Source organism: Ochotona princeps, chromosome 14 (assembly GCF_030435755.1).
Source record: "Ochotona princeps isolate mOchPri1 chromosome 14, mOchPri1.hap1, whole genome shotgun sequence".
Lineage (NCBI taxonomy): Eukaryota > Metazoa > Chordata > Mammalia > Lagomorpha > Ochotonidae > Ochotona > Ochotona princeps.
Window position 1 is genome coordinate 17,353,017 of NC_080845.1, and position 22,578 is coordinate 17,375,594.

A 22,578-nucleotide genomic window follows, 5' to 3' on the forward strand; every position below is an offset into this window, starting at 1 on the left:
TATGAGGGGTTTTCGGAGCGATCCCGATGGTCATTGCGAGGGAGAGTGGGGGTCCAGCGGTGGATCCAGGCTCGGACCAGAGAAAGCTCTCCTCCCTGGTCCCGAAGGATGTTTATTGTTCTTCTGTTTCTGCGGACCGCTCAGGGCTTCTGGTTGTCTTTCTGATGACGTTGGTTTCTGCACGGTAGTGTTTGGACTTCTTCCATCCCCTGCGGAAGCTCCGGTTGGGGGTGGGTGACCTCAGAGTACTTGGCCTCCGAGGGCATCCAAAAGAAATGATAGTTCTTAGGACACTTCAATGCCAGACAAGCCTCTAAAGGCCGCCCCCTGGTGGAGGCAATAGCAGGACTGGCTGACTTGTGCAGAGGTTGGTGAAAACACTCAAGCCTACAGGCTAGTATTGCCACATTGTTTTCTAAAGCCACCTCAACACAATGTCTCAGCACTCAGTGGTATTACCCCTCCCAGACAGAAACAGCACAGCAGAAGGTTAAGAGTAGGATTTGAGAATTCAGGGATATCCAGTCCTGACAGAGCTGCCCTGGTAAACAAAGGCAGAATGACTGTGGCTTCTTGGAAATGACTGGAATGTTGGTTGTCTTTATTCTTCCCATAAGATTATGAACATGGATATTTCATGTTTGTTATTCTTTCGTAAAACAACACTGATTTTTTAAAATGAACTTCAAGCAAACATGTGACGAGTCTTTATGAAATCATTGTAAGGGCACTGACATTCAGCACTGGTGTGTAAATCAAATGAAAATAATAATAAAAAAAGAGGTGATGTCTCCCAGTGATTAAAAACAGAGTCCTTCTGAATGGGTCAATGCTCTTGAAAAAACGGGAAGCTTACTATTCACTACCATCACGCAAAGTGAGAGAAGTTGAAGACTATGAAGGGTCCTCGGCAGACAGTGGATCCACCCGCATCTGGATCTTGGGGTTCCCTGTCGCTAACTCTCCAGCTGGCATCTTTTTCTTGTTTGTATTATCTGCTTATTGGTGCATACTTTTAAGGCAAAGAAGGTCTCTGATTTTCTTAAATCAAAATTAAACAATTTGGCAACAAAGATTAAATAATTTTGGAGTTTAAGCCTTTTGAATTATCTCACTTGAATCACTCTGTTGTCCTATAGTAATATAATATGTAACACAATTTTTTCAAGGCTATAAATAGAGATATTAATCACTGACAAATATTCTACAAAAATTCCTATAAACAGGGATTTAAAAAAACACCTAAAATTTAAGGTTTCTTTTGTTTTTGTTTTTGTTTTTAAGCATTCTGTTTAGTTCCATTGCATGATCATTTTTAGACTATAGAATATTGAAATTTGCATTACATGTGTACATAAATAAGCAGTCTTCATCTCTGGGCACCTTCAGCCATGATGTTCTATAGTGCCACCATCTGGCCTCTCCCATTTATGCACTTTTCAATAATAATTTCTTAAGAAGACTCGCTAAGTTTGGAAAGATGTTGATGAAGGGGAGGTAGGTGCAGAAAGCCACACCCCATGCTTGAGAGGAAGCACGGGCAGTGGGAGGCTCTCTCCGAGTCTGCAGGTGTCGACTTAGGCAAGTAGACACTAAACACTGCAAATAAACGGAATGAGTAAGAGAGAACCAGGAGAGAGAGGCAAAAGAACAAGGAAAATTGTGTCCCAACTAGTGAGTTTAAGTCATGCATTAATGCAAGTAAATACACTAAAGCACTTTTAAGGATCTTTTCCTTATGTTCAATTGAAGAGAGTTTGAAGATCATATGTCGTGCTGAAGATCATTTTTGGTCAAGCCTGTTGGGAGTTCTGTGCCCCTCCTGGATGTTGTTTCCCAATTCTTTCTCTAGATAAGGGGAATTTTCCTTTATTACTTCATTAAATATATTTGTAAAACCAGTTTCTCTTTTTGCACCTTCTGGGACTCCCATAACTCTTATATTTGGCCTCTTCATAGTGTCTTTCAATTCTTGAATGCTTTTTTTAGCTCGATCTAACTCTGCTTCCAGTTTTTTGTTTGTTTCCCCCTGATGACAGGAAATATCTTCTAATCTTTCAGATTCTTCTGCTTGCTTCATCATTCTACTTTGGAGACTCTCCATTGTACTTTTAATTTGCTCCACAGTATTCTTCATTTCTGATATATCAGCTTTCATTTTATTCATTTCTGCTAATTCATGTGTAACTTACCCCTTAAATTCCTTGAACTCTTGCTTTGCATGTGCTTCTCATTGTTGATCAGGAGCTTTAAAACAAATGTTTTGAATTCTGTGTCCCCCATTTGCTCAATATCTTCCACTGAACTCTGAGGTTGGCAAAGGCTTTTGTTCCTTTGCAGGGGAGTTTTCAGGAATATTCATGGTGCCTTTGTCTCTTCTTTTGCTCTTGGTCATTGTACTTTTGGGTAGCAGAGTTTTCTCCTTGGGGTAGGTTTCTAAGCTCTGTCACCCACAGGTCTACAGCTGGATTTTACTTCTTGCAGTTTGTACATGTTTCTTTGCTTGCAGCCAATTGTGCCACTCCCTCCAGCGAGTTCCATGTCTGGCTTCTTACGTCAGATTTGCACCATGGTTCTGGTGACCCCAACTTTTGACTCAGCACTCTCCATCTCTTGTGGTGCCATGCTGAGGCTGTACACCACTGTCTGTACAACCTTTCTTCTGTTTCTGGTTGGAGCAGGTCCCAGGATTAGGGAGACACCAGGGATCCTATATAGCTGCGTTGTTGGTAGTGGTGATCGTGCCGGAACCTACTGGCCCTTAGGTCTGAGGGTCACATGGGTCTATTTTGACCCTTATGATGCCATAGTCAGTATTATTATCCTGTGGGACCAGTGCAATGCAATTAGCTCAGTGAGTTCTCCCCAAGCTCAGCACATGTGCAGCTCACTGGTGTCCCTGTAGTCTTCTTCTTTTTTTTTTTTTTTTAAGATTTATTTATTTTATTGGAAAGGCAGATGTACAGAGAGCAGAGACAGAGAGGAAGATCTTCATCCGATGATTCCCTCCTCAAGTGGCCGCAACGGCTGGTGCTGTGCCGATCTGAAGCCAGGAATTTCTTTCAGGTCTCCCACACGGTTGCAGGGTCCCAAGGCTTTAGGCCGTCCTCAACTGCTTTCCCAGGCCACAAGTAGGGAGCTAGATGGGAAGTGGAGCTGCCGGGATTAGAACCGGCGCCTATATGAGATCCTGGGGCGTTCAAGGTGAGGACCTTAACCATTATGCTATCGCGCTGGGACCATTCCTGTAGTCTTAAAGTCTTTGCCACACTCTATGAAATGGCACCTGATCTGCCACTGCTAGAGCTCTTGATCTGCTGGCCATCAGATCTGAGGGCTACCAGAACCTGTCTTGGGCAGAATCTGTAGAATGTCACGTTTTTGCAGTTCACTGAGCCAGAAAGGAGTTCACTCCCAGCTGAGCACATGCGCAATACTTTAACTCCTTAAACAAAATAGCTCCTGATAACAGCTCTAGAGGCTGGACTGCTCTGTGAGATCCATCCTGTTCCCCTCTGCCTGTCTTGGTTCTGTTGCTCTGTTTCTGTTCTTGGTCAAATCAAACATACCAGCAGAATGGGCAGTTCTTTGTCTGGGTTTACCTCCTGAGCTCCTGGTCAAAGTCCCTTCCCACCTTGTTGTTGGTGGAGTTCAGGCTGCTGCTGGAGTTCAGATTGCTCATTAGCTGAATGCCGCTGGAGTATCAGTCAGTGCAACACCACACCGTTGTGTCTGCTGCTTTCCTCTGTCTGTCAGTCTCCAGGTACCCCTCTGTTGTTGTTCTGTCCTCTCTTATTTCCTGGAATCTGCCCTGTCTGCTTCACACTAGTTGGGTAATGTTTCTCCATCTGTTTAAACGTGGTGCCTTTACCCTATTCTACCATCTTGATTCTCCTCTTGCGGGTAATTTATTTATTTGACCATCTGGAACCTACCTGATGTCCACTGTGATGTCCATGGAACACACAAGATTATTTGGGGGAAAATTTTAATGTTCAAAATGTAGCATGTTCCTTTATTCCATGGTCATTATTCCTCCATGTGGAACAATTAATATTCTTTTTTTTTTTAAAGATTTATTCAGTTTGTTACAAAGTCAGATATACAGAGAGGAGGAGAGACAGAGAGGAAGATCTTCCATCCGATGATTCACTCCCCAAGTGAGCCGCAACGGGCCGGTGCGCGCCGATCTGAAGCCGGGAACCTGGAACCTCTTCCGGGTCTCCCACGCGGGTGCAGGGTCCCAATGCATTGGGCCGTCCTCTCCTGCTTTCCCAGGCCACAAGCAGGGAGCTGGATGGGAAGTGGAGCTGCCGGGATTAGAACCGGCGCCCATATGGGATCCCAGGGCTTTCAAGGCGAGGACTTTAGCCGCTGGGCCATGCCGCCGGGCCCGGAACAATTAATATTCTTAACATTCCAATGTGTGACCCTGTACATCAATTCCTTTTCCTGATCGCATCTTTCTTATTTGAACCCTTCTTTAACATGGCTTCAGCATTCTTCTCTTTGTTGCAATTTGCTTGGCTTGGGTGTCATATATACTATGTCTATTCACACATTCATTTAGCACTGAGAACACATGGGCATGGCATGGTACCCTAGAGGCTAAAATCCTAGCCTTTCATGTGCCATGATCCCATACGGGTGCCTGTTCGTATCCCAGCTGTTCCACTTCCCTTCCAGTTCCATTTGTGGCCTAGGAAAGCAGTAGAGGACTTCCCAAGGCTTTGGGACCCTGTACCTATGTGGGAGACTTGCAACAGACTCCTGGCGTCAGTTTGGCTCAGCTCTGTTGTGGTCACTTTGGAGTGAAACAGCAGGTGAAAGAGCTTTCTTTTTCCTTCTCCTTCTCTCTGTGAATTTGATTTTCCAATAAAAAATAAATCTATGAAAAAAAAAAAACCACCAGTGAGCACACATTTGCACTCATGGAGCCTGCACTGCTATTAGATGACGCATTTGTGTTACAACAGTCAGCAAGTTTACCAGCCACAACATGTATGTTTTGGCCCATGGCATTAAAAATTGTTTACTTTTTCACTTGAAAAACAAACTTTTAGGCCCTGGCACGGCAGCCTACTGGTGAAAGTCCTCATGTTGCACATACTGGGGTCCCACATCAGCACCAGTTTATGTCCCAGCAGCCCCACTGCCCATCCACCTCCTTGCTTGTGGCCTAGGAGAGCAGTCGAGAACAGCCCAAAGCCTTGGTATCATGCACTTGTGTGGGAAACCCAGAAGAAGTTCCTGGCTCCTGGCTTCGGATCAGCTCAGCTTTGGTCATTGTGGCCACTCAGGGAGTGAATCAGCCCACAGAAGATCTTCCTCTCTGTGTATCTGACTTTCCAATTAAAAAAATAAATCTTAGGAAAAAAAAGAAAGCCAAAGTTATTTAGGTAGCAAGAGAGGAGGAGAGTGTTGTCTCTGATTTTTCACACTTCCAAATCCTTGCAAGGGCAAGTTGTGGGATAGGTGTGCTAGGAAAGTGGGGCTTCTTCCGGGCCCCCATGTGGATTCTTATGCCCAAGTTCAGTCACCTTCTGTTTACTTTCCCTATTTTCTGAGAGTTAAATCAGAGAGGGAACATCCAGGAGTTGTACTTGTGCCCACATTGGATGCCTGTATTACAGCAGAAGCTTAACTTGCTATGCTGTATCAGTCCTTTTTTTTTTTTTTAAAGATTTATTGATTTTTATTACAAAGTCAGATATACAGAGAGGAGGAGAGAGAGAGATGACGATCTGCCATCCAATGATTCACTCCCTAAGTGGCCACAATGATCAGAGCTGAGCTGATCCGAAGCCAGGAGCCCAGATCCTCCTCTGGGTCTCCTATGCGAGTGCAGGGTCCCAAGGCCTTGGGCCGTCCTTGACTGCTTTCCCAGGCCACAATCAGGGAGCTGGATGGGAAGTGGACCTGCCAGGATTAAAACTGGCGCCTACATGAGATCCTGGCACGTTCAGGGTGAGGATTTTAGCCGCTAGGCCACTGCACTGGGCCCCACATCAGTCATTTTTTAAGTATATATAAACAAATTAACTTTAGGTGACTACTTCAGTCCTTACATTGATTTGCTTTAAAAATACCAGTTTGAAAATACATTATTGAAAGTGAATACACACAATAAATAGAAAATAGGGATGCATAGTGCCAGCAACACATCAACCAACTTTTCTTTATCTGTTGCCTACTGTTCTATATTAGCATTTGCTAAAGAGCAACCAAAATACCCAGAAGAAGGTTACAGACTACTGGAAAAGCAGCTGAAACCTCTGGACCACTCATCCCCCCAAAATTTTTTCACTGTCATATTTGGAGCCAATCTCCTTATAGCACCAAATGATCTTCTACACCCATAATAATAATTTAAAATACCAAAGGTGCCAGGGAGAATTCATTAGCAGTAACTGTAAGATAAAGTTTTTACTTACTTGGTGATAACCCCTAAGCTATATGGTAGGCTCCATATATAAGTTATAAATAATCTGAATTTAATAACTTAAACATGATATGGTTAATATATACATAATGACCGAGCATATCAACTCACTCATTACAATTACTTATTCAGTTTCTGCTTAGAAGAGATACATCTTTCTAGCAATAGTAACATAGTTAAATGCAGAATATGCTGCTGTACTTAGTACTCCGAATTATATAATGATTGAAGAAATAATTCCATATACAAGTAGGGTCGTATTCTACACGCAAGTTTACAGTCAAAGCTAGGTGTACTAAATGCTTTCTGACGTCTGGAAACCATTCACAAAAGCACCCCCCAGGCTAAAGGTCCAAGTAGGTGACACCAGAGCTCCTTCATGTGTGATGAACTTCATGAAGCATTAGTTCCTGAGGTACATTTGTTTCTGGACGATACAGCTTACATGCTCTTCTTTCATAGGCAGCAACCATCTGCTTTACAACTACATCAAAAAACAACATGGTAAGGTGAGAGTGTAGGAGTGAGCAAAATTCAAAAGAGATTGAAAAATCCAAGGTACAAGTTCTTGGATATCCAGGAAGACCTGGGCTGAATCGCCAACTAGTCTCCAAATGATTAAAAAGTCTCCAAATGATTAAAAAGTCTCCCATCAGTACAAGATGCCTTCACCAAATGTGGTTTCACCAAGGTCACAACTGATGTATAACGTTCCAGCACAGGTAGAAACCCAGTTTCTAACCATGGTTTACACTATCCAGATCTCCGTGATATTACATCCGATTTTTTGCACCAAGGAACAAAGTGTTGGTAGTCTTCCATTCCTGACACCACATCATACATTTCCTGCATTGAACAATCTATGACTCTTCGCTCTGACAACTCCATTGAGCTTAATATCTCAATTTGTTGTGCCTACTCAGAAAAAAAAAGTTCTGTTTTTGCTACAGCCCAGTGACAGTACTCAATCCAATATCTAGGAGCTCCATCCAGGTCCCACAACTAGAGCCCACAATTAGAAAAGCCGGAGGAGAAAAGCTGAAATTTGGCCCGGTGCAATGACTCACTGACTAATCATCTACCTCCAAACCCTAGGACTCCACAGGGATGCCAGTTCATGTCACGGCTGCTCCACGTCCCAGCTAGCTCCCTACTTATGGCCTGGGAAAGCAGCAGATGATGGCCTAAAACCTTGGAACCCGGCACCTGTATGGGAGATCTGGAAGAAGCTCCTGGCTTCAAATCTGCTCGGCTCTGGCCATTGTAGCCATTTGGCAGGTGAACTAGCAATTGGAAGAACTTTATCTCTCCTTCTCTGTATAAACCAGCCTTTCCAATAATGTCTTTAAAAAATAAGTCTTTAAAAAAGAAAAACAGAAAAACTGGGCTTGCAAGTGGAGCTAGAGCTGTTATCCAGTTGCTCTAGTTTCTCTCTGTGATTCCATCTCCTCCTGTGAGACACAGGTTTGCTTTCTGCCACTTCCATGGCCTACAAAATCTGAAAAATCCCTCAACAATTCATCCTAATTTTCAAACACTTCAGACACCTTTAAAAATAGTATTACACAAGGCCGGTGCTATGGTGTAGCAGGTAATCCCTCCCATTTTTGCAGTTAGGAACTTTGTGCCCTCTACAGTTTCATGGGCCAATGGGCCAAGTCCCACAATACATGTGTTCACACCTCTTTACCCCACTGGCTCTGCTTTCCTACAGAGTGCTGACAGGTACAGGTGAGTACTCTGTTCATGTCTCAGGAATTTTAAAATCAAGATGTTAGCTGAGTTGCAGCCTAATCTGGAGACTTAGGCTTCCACTATCCCTCAGCTTGTTGGCAGATGCCATTTTCTTGCAACTGTAGGACTCAGGCTCTTGTCACTTCATAGAACCAACCCACTGTGAACCCCCAGAGGCTGCTGTCATGGCCCCTCCATGCAGCCTCTTCCCAGGCCTTCCCACATTGACATCTCTGACTCTAGGGAAGGTTTAGTTTCTTTCAGAATCTTACCTGATCAGTTCAAACACATTCAGGAAAATCCACATTTTTTTTATGAAGTAAAAGTCAACTGATTTGGAATTTACCCACATAAGTGATAATCCTATAATCTAAGATTCTCACCACTCGCCAAATAAGAGGCAAGTCAAATGGATATAGAACCAATCAGGGAGTAGACCGAATGTGGGTCATATTAGGACTTTGTGTACCAGGATATGTCTAACATATTTTGCTAGGTGTTGATGTCAGGGTCTAGGAAGAAGCATTCCTGGGATTGCTAGAATAAATGGAAAACATGTCATTGCTATCCTTGGGACTAAGAAAGCATTATTGTAGAGGGCAGGGAGAGAATCAATTAACAGGACTATAAACTATCTTGCAGATAGGCAGTCTAAGGAAATCTTTCCTCTGAGCTCAGAAAAGAACTGTATCACACAAAATGTTGAGAGGTCAAAAATAACAGGCACATGGGACAAGGGACCGGCATTGTGGTGTAGCCCGATAAGCTACTGCTTACCACACTGGCATCCATATTGCAGTGTCAACTTGAGTCCCAAGTGCTCCAGTTCCATTCCAGCTCTCTGTTAATGCATCTGAGAAAGCAGTAGCTGATGGCCCAAATACTAGGGTCTCTGTCACACATGTAGAAGACTATATAGAGCGTCTGGTTCCTTGTTACAGCCTGATCAGCCTGTGCTGTTACAGTCATTTGGAGAGAGAGCCAAAGGACGGAAGATCTCTTTGTCTCCCTTTCTGCTCTTCAAATAAACAAATCTCTCTGCTTATTTTTTTTATTGGAAAGGCATATCATATTAATGGAGAGAAAGGGAAACAGAGAAAGATCTTCTATCTGCTGGCTCACTCCCCAGATTGCTACAATGGCCAGAACTGAGCCAATCTGAAGCCAGGAGCCAGGAGCTTCTTCCGGGTCTCTTATCAGGGTGAAGGGTCCCAAGGTTTTAGGCCATCATCTGCTGCTTTCCCAGGCCATAAGAAGAGAGCTGATGGGAAGTGGAGCAGCCATGACATGAACTGGCATCTCTGTGGAATCCTAGTGTTTGCAAAGTGAGGCTTTAGCCACTGACCCATAGTGTCAGGCCCGAAAGGAATTTTTTAGAAAAGATTTATTTATTGTTATTGGAAAGTCAGATATACGGAGAGAAACATCTTCTGTCCACTGATTCACTCCCCAAGTGGCCACAGTGGCCAGAGCTGAGCTGCGGCAATGCGGGAGCAAGGAGCTTCTTCTAGGTCTCTCACGTGGGTTCAAGGGTCCCAAAGCTTTGGGTCACCCTCTACTGATTTTCCAGGCCACAAACAGGGAGCTGGATGGGAAGTGAAACAGCTGGGATAAAAACTGGCACCCATATGGGATCCTGGCAGATGCAAACCAGAATTTAGCCACTAGGCTTTTGCCGGACCCCATAAATACATTAAAAAAATAAATTGAAAAAAAAAAAAAAAAAAAAAAAAAACAACAACCAGACACAACCACGGCAGACTGACAGATAACTAGTTGGTTATTTGTGTCACTGTTTGAACAACTCATTGTTCAGCGAATTTCGTGAACGTGTGAATTTGGATATGGGGAAATGACTGGATGCAACTGTGATTATTCTACTGAAATTCTCTTCTCCCTTAGACCTAGGCTCTCACCGAGGTGGAGTGTGCTCGCTTATCTTGCTGCTTCATGTTTTCTCACTGTCTTCATACTATAAAAGAAACGAATTATCCTGCATTTCCAAGACTAACTTCCTGTGGCTAGACTCCGCCCATTCTCCCTCCAATCGTTAGGCATTCAGCTGACCGCACGGACTTATTCAGGGAAAAAACAAACACACACAATTCCAGATTCTGTCAACGATCTTTCCAGTAGTGGAGGTATCAGGTACAGCCCCCTGTCGGCCATGTGTAACATCACGCCGCCCCTTCGCGCCCACCAAAGCTCGGACTGCTCAGCGACTGACCACCACCGTCAGCCCCGCCTCCAGATCGCGTCCCAGAAGCCCCCTCGGCTCCGCTGTACGGCTGGCCTTCTTCAAAATGGCCGCGCCCAGGGGGCGATTACTAACGGGTACCGCCATTGCTGTTGCGGGATCCTCTGCGGTCGCGCCCCGGGTGTTCGCCATGTCTGCCTGTGTTGCGACCAGCTCTTGACAAAGCCCAAGACAGTGGACCTGAGGAGAAATCCGGGGATGGTCGAAGAGGCCCTGCGTCCGAAGGAGATGGCTGAGACCGAGCCCGGGGACAGCAATGTTGTAAGGATGATGATGGCGCGGGACTATTCTGGCATTCAGCAAAGGTTTTAATTGGGATTAGTGGTTAGAGTTATCGTAGTCTGTGGAAGAACGACCTAGGAACCGGGTGCGGGGAGTCGCTGCTGGGGAGAGAATGTCTCTGAGAGAGTCGGTGTTCGGGGAGATCTGTGGGATCGGTGATTGACGCAGCTGTAGGAAATCGGGGCTTTAAAGAACCTACCGAGACGGTGATGTAGTGAGTGGAGAGTTTGGAAAGCTGCGGGGGAGAAATGGAGGCTTTTGAGAAGCGACTTGAGTGTCTGTAGGGGAGCCCAACGTCTGATGTCTGGTGATTAGTGGATTGTTAAAAAGGGGCAGTGCTGGAATTGGGAGTTCTCAGATTGAGAGTTTGAGTGGGGATCAGATTGAGACATGGGGTCAGTGATAGTGATGTCTGTGGAAGTGCCCTTAGCAGAGTTATGGTGTTTCTGGGGATGGTGGGTAATTTTGTCATCACAGGAGAAGAGGTGATTGGTGGCTGCTGTAGATTGATGATGATGTGGTGTCCAGGAGTCCTGTGTTTTCAGTGATTAAGTGATTAATAGAGATTAATGATGAAGGATCTACTATGATTTCTTGATTCGGAGCGTGAGGAAATCAGGATTTGAGGGAGATTACAGGGGTTGGCGACAGGGCTCTGTAGGAATCCGTGGTTGGAAGTCTGTGGAAAATGGTAATCAGGAAATTGTTAGAGTTCTGTAATTGAGGGAAGTTTGCAAAAGTTACTGACTGAGGAATGTTTGGGTATCAGTGATTATAAATCGAAAGGACCTGACAGTAAAATGAGTAGCTGTTCTATGCCAGAAGGTGTTTTAAGAACTAAGGGCATACCAGAAAACAGGGTCAGAGTCAATTCCTCAATGTCTTTATGCTTTAGCAATAGGAAAAAAATTAATAAAAATAAATAAGCACCAATATGTGCTTTTGGAGAAAGTAAAAGAATATAGTAGAGAGTGACTGACGGTAGGCAGGGAAATTTAGTCATGGAAAGATCTTAGTAATAAAATGACCGTTGAGTTGAGGCATACACCATGACAGGGAGGTAATCATACAGAGATCCGAAGACAGAGCGTGCCAGGAAGAAGGAAGTCAATTGTAAAAGTCCAGAAGTGGGAGTGAACTATACCCTTTTAGAAAGGGGAGTGGGCATTTGGCCTCATGGGGAAGATATACCCGTTGCATGTTGTAGTGTCTGAGTTCAGTGTCTGACTCTGGCTCCCGACTCCAGCTTGTTCCTAACGCAGCTTCTTGGAGGTGGCAGCTGATGTCTCAGGTGATTGGGTTCCTGCTAATCGTGGGGGAGACTTGGATTGAGTTCAGGCTCACAGCCTCAGTCTGTCCCCTCCCTGGCTATGCAGGCATTTGGGAGATGTGTCAGCAGACGGGAATGTCTCTCCCCCTTTCCTCTGATTTTTTTCCTCTCCCTTTAAATAATTTTTAACATTCCCCCCGTAAACAGGATTGGTGTGATTAGAAAATAAAGGAAAAGAAGAATGTGAAATCAGAGTGATGAAAAGGGACCAAAGCATGTAGAATCTCATTGGTTAAAATATGGATTTGGATTTTATTCTACTTGCAGTGAGAAACCTTGGAGTTTAAGCTAGGGAGTGACTGGTCCAATTGATGCTTGAAAAGATCACCCTGACTGCTCTATGGAAGATAGACTACAAAGGCACAAGGCACAGGGAGGTCAGTTAGGGGTTTATTGCAATAACTGAAGGGAGCAGATAATAATTTATTAAAGGGTTGTAGCATAAACTAAAACAAAATCAATTTCAGAATACATTGAAGGTAAATCAACAGGACCTACTGATCAACTGATAGTAAATATGAAGGAAATGAGGCAGCAAGATTTATATTTAGACTTTTGACCAGAGGACCCAGTTGGATAGTGTTTTTCTTCATCTTCCTGCAAAACTCTGTGCAGTCAGCCACCCAAAATGAACCCCGTCCTCCTAGTTATGGAGAATTCATGGCATAGGAGGACAGAAGCACGAACAATGGTGTAGAAATGTGATTAGACAAAAAGGATATGACCTAATGGAAGTAAATGGAATGAGTAAATCCTATGTGATATTAAGGTACAAATTTTTTGGTTTTCTTGTTTTTTTTCCATTTTAAGATTTATTTATTTTTGGGCCTGGCACAGTGGCCTAGTAGCTAAAGTCCTCGCCTTGAATGCACTGGGATCCCATATAAGCACCAGTTCTAATCCTGGCAGCTCCACTTCCCATCCAGCTCCCTGATTGTGGCCTGGGAAAGCAGTTGAGGACGGCCCAAGGCTTTGGGAACCTGCACTCACATAGGAGACCCGGAGGAGGATCTGGGCTCCTGGCTTTGGATTGGCACAGCAACGGCCATTGTGGTCACTTGGGGAGTGAATCATTGTATAGAAGATCTTCATCTCTGTCTCTCCTCCTCTCTATATATCTGACTTTGCAATAAAAAAAATATTAAAAAAGATTTGTTTTTATTAGAAATTCAGATTTACAGAGAGAAAGATATTCCATCTCCTGATTCACTCTCAAAATGGCCACAATGGTTGGAGCTAAGCCAATTTGAAGCCAGGAATCAAGTGGTCCTTTTGGGTCTCCCATGCGGGTACAGGGTCCCAAGACTTTGGGTTATCCTCCTTTGCTTCGCAGGCCATAAGCTGAGAACTGGAGGGAAAGTAGAGCAGCAAGAACATGAGCCAGCGCCCATATGGAATGCCAGCACTTGCAGGCAGATGATTAGCCAGCTGAGCTGGCCTCCATTTTTTGGTTTTCACCCATGACTCCTGACTCGTGACTCTTTCCCCATGATGGGCTATAGAAAATAGAATTTGTCTTCCTCAAGGCAGTTCATGTAGACAAAGCTTGCTCCCCTTTCTGTCTTGGGCCTGTCATACAGAAAATATCTGATGGTGACAAGCCACCTGTGTCAGAATGGGTTCTGTTCCATACTTGGAAGGTAGAAATGCCACAGTTAGACCACAAAGAACCTGAATATGCAGGCTTTGCTGGGTTTTCCCACCCAGTCTACGATCATTGGATCAAATTTCTGTTGTCCGTTTGCATTTCTATACAGCTGCCATGTTTCAGTCATGCCTAAGCCCTATAAAAATCCCAATGGGTAGGGTTCAGAGAGCTTTTGAACACCTGAGCATGCGGAGGTTCCTGGAAGGTGGCATGAGAGGAGGTATGGAAGCTCCATCCCTTTCTCCTATATCTCACTCAGTGCTTTTCTTCCTCTTCATATCCTGTATAATCAATCAGTAAAACAGTCTTTGAGCCACTCAGACAAATTAATCAAACCTGATGAGAGGATTGTGGGAAGAACAATTTATAGCTTGTTAATCAGAAAGACAAGTAAAACAAGCTAGGAGGTACTATTGGCTTCCAACGGGAGAGGTACAATCCTGGGGTGTGAGCCTTCAACCTTGTGGGGAGTCTACCAACATCTCCAGGAGGATTGTGTTAGCACTAGGTAGAATTAGAGGATGTCCATTTGGGGCCTGCTACCTGCAGCATTGCCTGATGCTTGCTGACGTAGAGCAAAAAAAGCCCCAACACATTGGATGCTGGAAGTGCTCTGTGTTGTGAATTTGTAGTGGAAGAAACAGATTGAGTTGGTTTTCCTTTCTACATGTGTGTGCTCAGCAAGGCTCTCCATCCAGTTTCTCCTTGTTCTCTCTCTGTAGCACGTTTCCCCCTGAGAAATAGGGGTATTATCTATTATCATACAAAGTAGGCCAGAGAATTTTTTTTCATGGCTAGTTTCTCTTGGAAAGGTGGAGGAGGAAAAAATTCTAATTTCTATGGCCTACCTTAGGGCTAAAAAGAGCAAGGGCCCATGGGCAGAAACTACCCTTGCAAAAATGTATATCACAGTATACTTTCTGCAGTTTCACATACCTAAAATGTCTTTTTTTTTTTTACTTCCAAATATAAATGATTTGGAGAACTTACTGTCAAAATTAAGGGTTTCAATTCTACCTCTGAACTTTGTAAATACAGCCTTGTAGCATCCATTTATTATCACAAAAGTAAAGATTTAATCTGTTTGTTTCTTTTTTTGGGGAGCTATTGTCTTTCTATTTTATATCTGTATGATTTTATCCTCTTAAGTAACCAAATTCACATTAGGGACAGTCCATAATATGGATTGTTTCTTTCAAAACATGCGAAATTCAATACAGAATAAGCATCATGACCAACAGTGAATGATTGATGTAAGAACAAATCATTACTTTGTCTGAAACATCCACTGAAGGTGGAAAACATTAGACTAAACAAGAGTTTTTTTGTTCTAGGGATCAGTAGCATTCAAAGATGTCACCATGGCCTTTAGTCAGAAAGAATGGAAGCAGCTCAATCCTGCACAGAAGAACCTGTACAAGGATGTAATGCTGGAGAATTATAGCAACTTAACTTCAATGGGTGAGGACAACTACTTCATAATATAAAATATGTCCATTGTTATACCTCATCTCTGAAGTCCTGAAAGTCTCGCCTTGATTTCATGAATTAAAGACATTTAACCTTTTTCATACTTCCAAAATATAAGACCTATTCTGTTGAGGGACATGGGCATCCACATTGTGAAACTTTAGAAGTGTTGTACAGGTAAGCCTTTAAAGGCCCTGAAATACAAGCCTTGGGGCTTGATTCTCAGGGTGATTATTCTAACACCCAATTTCTACTATTTTTCTTAAGCAGGGTGTCAAACTTCCAAACCAGAGATGATCTCCAAGTTGGAAAAAGGAGAAGAGCCATGTTTAGGAAGGGGGAAAAGACCCAGTCAAAATCGTCTGAGTAAAATAGCAAGATCCAAGAAAACGAAAGCTGACAGAAGTAAGTTCCTAGTTTCTTGATGGTAACTTTGGGATTTTTCAAAGGATAATCTACTGTTAAATTCTTCTTAACCAATGCAAGCCCTTCTTCCTTAGCCAGAAAGTAGGAGTGAAGATAATCAGGGTCTCCTGTGAGAAAGATTCTCTAGTCTTGGAGAGGAGATTACAATCTTTCTTCTTTATCTGAGCCTGTCAACACTGGGGGTTCTTATGTGAGATTCATTATAGAAGGGAGCCAGTGTTCATGAGAGTTTGGCTAAACTGTTGTATCTACCAGCATAGACTAAGTTTTGTTCCATTAAGGAATTACTCTTACATCATAATGTCTTATGACAAGAAAGACATATTTCTTGCTTGATCTGTGTCTCTGTTCCACATTATCTTCATCCGGGGACCCACACTGAAATAGTGTTCCTTGTCTAGAAGATTCTAGTCTGATAGCAAAGCAAAGAGAGGGTGATTAGAACTCATGAATAACTTAGAAGTTGTATATACCTTCTCAGTTCAAACTTTATTAATAAGAGCAAATCACACATCCAGTATTTTAGGGTCTCACACATACACACACACAGACACACAGAGTTCCCCATCTTCTATTTTAGTCCTCAAACACCTGCAATGGTTGAGACTGGATGGAGGTCACAGTCACGAGCTGGGAACTCAATCCAGGTGCCTCATTTGGGAACAGAAACTCAATTATTTGAAATATCTCTGTTGCCTTTTAGCATCTGCACTGGCAGGAGGCTAAAGTCATGAGCTAGAGCTGGGAATTGAACTCAGACCCCAGATATAGGCATCTTAAATGCTAAGCTAAATACCCTTTGTTTTCCCTAGAAAGAAAATTTCCCTGATCCTTCCTTGAGTATTAGAAAACCCAACTTTGTCATGCTGCCTAGCAGGTCCTACTATGTTCCTTCTCTAAGGGTGCTGCATCACTTACATTTTTCCAAATGCATCTAGCAACTTTACTTGTTTAGGCTTCCTGCTATAGCCATGCTTCTTTTTTTTTGAAAGACAGAGTAATAGAGAGAATGAAAAAAAAGAGAGAGAGAAAGATAGATTCCATCTGGGGTTTCACTCCATAACTGGTCACACAGCCAGAGCTCAGTCAGCCCAAATCTAGGAGCCAGGAACTTCTTCCAGATCTCTTATGTAGGTGTAGGGGACCAAGGACTTGGACTATCCTCTGTTGGTTTCCCCAGGTCGTAATCTGGATCAGAAGTGGAGCAGCCGGAACAAGAACCAGTACCCATACAGAATGCCAGCTCCATTGGCTGAGGCTTAGTCTGCTGTACCATGGCACTGGCCCCCATACTTCTAAAAACTGACCTTTTACTACATGAGAACTGATCTCTCCACTATCCTGCATAAAATACTATTTTTTGGCTCTCTGTTCAAATGCCATAATTTAGTTTCTCCATTTTAGTTTCTCTTTTGCCTCATTTTTTGTCTTTATGGTGTCATAGGGAATTCTAGATCTGTTTTTCTCTTTGCATCTTTTAGAATCTCACTATGAAGTTTTTTTCTGTTTCTCCATCCTTGTAAATGAGCCAGGCTCCCACCAACTGACGGACTTAACTCTTAAAATTCATAGACTTGTACTCATGTAGTATTCATACATATCTTAAAAAAAAAAGCCTTTTGAACTTCAACTCCAAATTCTTGGGGGAAATAATACTGGACTAGTTGTGGCCTGGTGTTTATCACTGTCCAATCAATTGTTCAGATCATATGGTACAAATATGGCTGCCTACATCTTTCAGTGTGGATGGTGTCTCAGAAAAGGGAAATTGGTTGTGAGAAAACATTTCAAAATTGTGTTATGTGTGGAGGAAAGAATGAGAAATTAGGAATAAGCTTAAAATTTATTATTGACAATTGGAATGACCTAATAAAAATAAAGTTATATTCCCATAGCAAACTGTTGGAAATTAAAGCATATGCATGTACTGTAAGTGCAGAGATTGTTTGTGAAGCTAATTACCATGAATTTTATCACTTGTGAAAAGTATCAGGGAACATAAAGAAACTTTTTTTTTAAACTAAAGGGATATCATTATGATGTTGATCATGGGTGGTAGCAGTGATACACCCTTTCCTGGTGATTCCTACAGTCACCTATTAGCTCCTCTATATATTTATCCCAGCTCTTTTACATACAATAGTAAAAGTTCACTTTGACTTAAGTAAATAAGAGGAACTTATGGTAAGGACTTGTGTGTATTTTATAACCAAACAGCATAGATTTTTTTTAAAGATTTATTTATTTTTATTACAAAGTCAGATATACAGAGAGGAGAGACAGAGAGGAAGATCTTCCGTCCAATGATTCACTCCCCAAGTGAGCCGCAACTGCCGGTGCTGCACCGATCTGAAGCCGGGAACCTGGAACCTCTTCTGGATCTCCCACGCGGATGCAGGGTCCCAAATCTTTGGGCTGTCCTCGACTGCTTTCCCAGGCCACAAGCAGGGAGCTGGATGGGAAGTGGAGCTGCCGGGATTAGAACCGGTGCCCATATGGGATCCTGGGGTGTTCAAGGCGAGGACTTTAGCCGCTAGGCCACTGTGCCGGGCCCAAAGAGCATAGATTTTAAGCAGACTTCATCACTGACTAGGACAAGAAATTAGGAAGCCATTAGAACTGAAATTATGTAAATAGATTCTTCTCTCTCTGTATGTGCTTCAATATTAGTAGTAGTGAGCTTTCTGCTTGCACAAAGAAGGTAAGGCTTCATCGGTACCAGCCTTATATCATCTTTGAATGTAAGCACCAAGTAGAGATTAGCTAGAACCTAAATTTTTAGGATGAAGAATCTTATTGAACATCATGCTTTGAGCTAGAGTAACATAGTACAGTAGGAGCCAGTTACCAGAGTGGAACAGGCAGGGATGAAGGGAGAACTCAAAAAGTGTCAGATACAACCATAAGGACTTTTGACTTCACTCATTCCCTATTCACTGAAATTTGTGTTTTATTTCCTATCCTAGATTGAAAGGTCATATAAAAGCTGTTTCTAATTGCTGTTGTCAATTTTCCTTTACTTGTTTTACTACATTTTACCCCCTGCCTTCACCAAGTCCAAAAATATAAGGGACATTTGTCCTTGATGCATATTTTACTTTGGGATACTATGATTGAATAAAGATTCAACCGTGAGGCTGGACATAGTATACTAAGTTTCTGCCTCTGGTGCTAGCATTGTATATGGACACAAGTTTATGTCCTAGCTGCCTACTTCTGAGCTAGCTCCCCACTATGGCCTGGGAAAGCAGCAGAAGATGGCTCTAGTCCTTAGACTCCTGCTCCCATTGGGAGACCTGGAGGAAGTTTCTGGCTCCTGGCTCCTGGCTCCTGGCTCCTGGCTGCTGGCTCCTGGCCTTGGATCGGGCCAGCACTGGCATTGCAGCCATTTGGGAACAGAACCAGTGGTTAAAAACTATCTTTCTCTGTATCTCTTATTCTCTCTGTAACTCTGCCTTTCAAAATTAAAAACAAAAATAATCTTAAAGACTCAACAGGGTATTTCTTTCTTAGTTTTGTTCCAAAATATGAGCACAAAAATTAATTAGAGCGTCTCATTGGATTTCATTTTAGAAGAAATCCAGCAAGATGATGATCAGCTAGAAAATAACCAGGAATCTCATAACAAAGTCAATGGAGAAGTTGCACGGAAAAAGAAAACCCTGAAAAAAAGAAGCAATGAATGTGGTTCACTGGTGGAACTAAAGAACATGAGCACAAAACTTCTTTCTTCGAAAAAGAGGCTGCATAAACTTGATTCACATGAAAAAAGTTCAAAACAGAATTTAGACCTACCTGGTCATATAATAAAGTGTATAAAAAAGAAACCTGTTGTGGCCAAAGAACACAAGAAATCACTCAACAATAGCATATGTGATACAAAAAAACCCAAAAATCAGTCTAGAAAGAAACATGAGAAAGTACTCAATGATGACCCATCTGAAAAATGTGACAAGCCTGAACCTAGTAAGAAACATGAGAAATTAAGCAGTCGTAGTTTATCCCATTCTAAGCGAGACAAAATTCATGCTGGAAAGAAACATGAGAAGTTATCCAGCTTTAGTCTATCTGCCAAGCATGACAAAACTGATACTCCAGTGAAGCTTTATGAATGTGACCAGTGTGGAAAGGTTCTCAGTCATAAACAAGGACTCACTGATCACCAGAGAATTCACACTGGAGAGAAACCATATGAATGTGATGAATGCGGTATTGCCTTTAGCCAAAAATCACACCTTGTTGTACACCAGAGAACACACACTGGAGAAAAACCATATGAGTGTACCCAGTGTGGCAAAGCCCATGGTCATAAACATGCACTAACTGACCACCTGAGGATCCACACAGGAGAGAAGCCCTATGAGTGCACTGAGTGTGGGAAAACCTTCAGACATAGCTCAAACCTCATCCAACATGTGAGATCTCACACAGGTGAGAAGCCCTATGAATGTAAGGAATGTGGGAAATCCTTCAGGTATAACTCCTCTCTTACTGAACATGTGAGAACTCACACAGGTGAAATACCATATGAATGCAGTGAATGTGGAAAGGCCTTTAAGTATAGTTCATCTCTTACGAAGCACATGAGAATCCATACAGGTGAGAAACCACATGAATGCAGTGAATGTGGCAAAGCTTTCAGCAAGAAGTCACACTTAATCATACATCAAAGAACTCATACCAAGGAGAAGCCTTACAAATGTGATGAATGTGGAAAAGCCTTTGGACATAGCTCATCTCTCACTTACCATATGAGAACGCATACAGGTGAAAGTCCCTTTGAATGCAATCAATGTGGGAAAGCCTTTAAGCAAATCGAAGGCCTTACGCAGCATCAGCGAGTTCATACTGGGGAGAAGCCCTATGAGTGTACAGAGTGTGGGAAAGCCTTCAGCCAGAAGTCACACCTCATTGTACACCAGAGAACTCACACTGGGGAGAAACCCTTTGAGTGTAATGAATGTGGAAAAGCCTTCAGTGCAAAGGCACAACTTGTTATACATCAGAGATCTCACACTGGGGAGAAGCCCTATGAATGTAATGAGTGTGGGAAAGCCTTCAAACAAAGTGCATCACTCACCAAACATGTGAAAACTCATTTGGGAGAGAAATCCCCTGAGTGACATTGATACAATAAAACTGTTAGAGCTGACAGTTTTGTTGAACCTTAAACATAATCTGAATGTAAAGAGCATTAGAAAGTTTTTCAAAAAAATCAGATTGTCTCTTACATGAGAGAATTTGAATATGGATATTTCTGCAGCCCTTTCATAGAAAATATTTTCTAAAATACTTAAAGTGATTTGCATATTGCAATTGTCCATAAAACTTAAAAAATTATGACTGAGTAATCACAGCAATGATGAAGCAAATTCATATTCCTCAGTTGCTTGGATGTTGTGTACTTAAACACCATGTCTTGGAATTGAATTTGTGTGTCTATTGCTTTGAATAAGTGGCTATGGCCATTTATATAAGTCCTGTCTTTGACATTATCACCCAGCTCTTTCTTAGTATCTATATTACCTCCTGCATTAGCAGAAAACATTATGAAAATATTATTTATGTAGGAATATTGATGTGAAATTGAAAGAAAATGAACAGAGCTGAAGGTGCAAATGTGCTAAGAGAATGATGTTCAAGATGTATTAAGTGTGAAAAAGCTGACTGCTGAATTGTGTATACAGTGTATTGCCATTTGTGTACAAAAGGATGTGTGTATTTGTCTTTCATTCAATACTTCAGAAAGTTGGTAGGAAATGGGATTCAAAGATACATTTATTTTAGCATGAAGGTTTTCAAAATGTGTGGTGCTCATTTGTATATGAATAGATTTTGAAAAAGTACAAAAGAAACTTAGTGGTGTTTTTTGTTGAGGACAAGATGGGAGTCTAGGAATTTAAACACTCGTGCACATGTATTAGCTTCACAACTGAAAATACTTTTTAATATTGATAAATTCAATACTATTCAGTGTTGTCACTGAGCCTGCTCCACAATGTTGTGACAAAGTAAAAGGTAATAAGGTTTCTATGCTTATTTCATGCTTGTTAATGATATGGTGAATTTGAACTATGTGATATTAAACTTCGTACTTCATTTACCAAGACTCTTTTATCAAACACTTTTTTCATTCACACCATGTGTTCCAACTACAATATGTGTTTCTATTTCCCATTTTTAAAGATTAAAGATGAATTATGATTGGAGGTGAATGAAAGTGATATTCTGAACAATTACTTCATTTTATCTTATATACAAAGGACTAGGGTAAAACACATTAATCAAAGGTTTCAAGTATACTGCAAGGAGTGAACACCACTCTTCATTTTTGCTCATTAGCCTACATTGCTAACGAATCTGGATTCTTTTAGAGTGAACCCGTAATTGGTCACACATTCTTCAGCATGAATTCTGTAAGATGCTATGAATCATTGTACATTTGCACATTAAACCTGTTTACATTGTTTATCTGGACTTTATTTCTGTCCCTGAATTATAGACAAGAAGTATACTTCACTGTTTTAAAATGCTTGTTACTCCACAAAGAAAGACATAAGTACAAAGATGGTTTTGCTTATTTTGTCATCTAGCATGTATGTTTCCTTTTCTATTTTTCACAGCAAGTTTACTACATGTTCTTATTTATTCTTCGATACAAATATATGGCTTCATCATCAGGACTTGCTGAGTCTTGTTCAGTTCTGTTCAATAAATATTTTGCCTAGATCATAGTTTAAAATAATGATGAGCACTAAACAACTATGCAATATACAACATCTTTACAAATGTTTCCCTCTCAAGTTTCTACTTCCTGATTTCCTCATTTCAGAGAATTGTTGAGTAAATATTGGGAGTGGCATGTGTGTTTGTACACATGAATGTACTTGTGTGTTTTGAAAAATCAACTCATGGACATCATAGAAAAGGTGACATACTTGCCAACAGCATGCTAGAAAGGCTTCTTCAGGCTTGCATGAAGAATTTGT

The 22,578-nt window shown here is 42.0% G+C and overlaps 1 protein-coding gene and 1 pseudogene across 2 annotated transcripts; one reads left to right on the plus strand and one right to left on the minus strand.

Annotated features, from left to right (window-relative positions):
• Positions 1-6,078: 6,078 nt before the first annotated feature.
• On the minus strand, positions 6,079-7,315 carry LOC101526676 (coenzyme Q-binding protein COQ10 homolog B, mitochondrial-like; annotated as a pseudogene).
• Positions 7,316-10,240: 2,925 nt separating this feature from the next.
• Positions 10,241-20,794, plus strand: ZFP37 (ZFP37 zinc finger protein). Of its 2 annotated transcripts, none has more exons than XM_058672723.1 (4): positions 10,241-10,694; positions 15,028-15,154; positions 15,434-15,568; positions 19,163-20,794. In XM_058672723.1, exons 1-4 carry the CDS (start codon positions 10,344-10,346, stop codon positions 20,710-20,712), a joined length of 2,163 nt encoding a protein of 720 aa, XP_058528706.1. In that variant the 5' UTR covers positions 10,241-10,343; the 3' UTR covers positions 20,713-20,794. The 2 variants fall into 2 exon arrangements, with proteins under 2 accessions (XP_058528706.1, XP_058528707.1); XM_058672724.1 differs by having other exon boundaries at positions 10,621-10,738.
• Positions 20,795-22,578: the final 1,784 nt, after the last annotated feature.

Bases quoted from the DNA above. Each gene is read 5' to 3' on its own strand.
- ZFP37 (XM_058672723.1), top strand. From the start codon at position 10,344: ATGTGTAACATCACGCCGCCCCTTCGCGCCCACCAAAGCTCGGACTGC. The intron at 10,695-15,027 runs GTAAGGATGATG...TTTTTGTTCTAG, and splicing joins AGCCCGGGGACAGCAATGTT to GGATCAGTAGCATTCAAAGA. The intron at 15,155-15,433 runs GTGAGGACAACT...TTTCTTAAGCAG, and splicing joins TAGCAACTTAACTTCAATGG to GGTGTCAAACTTCCAAACCA.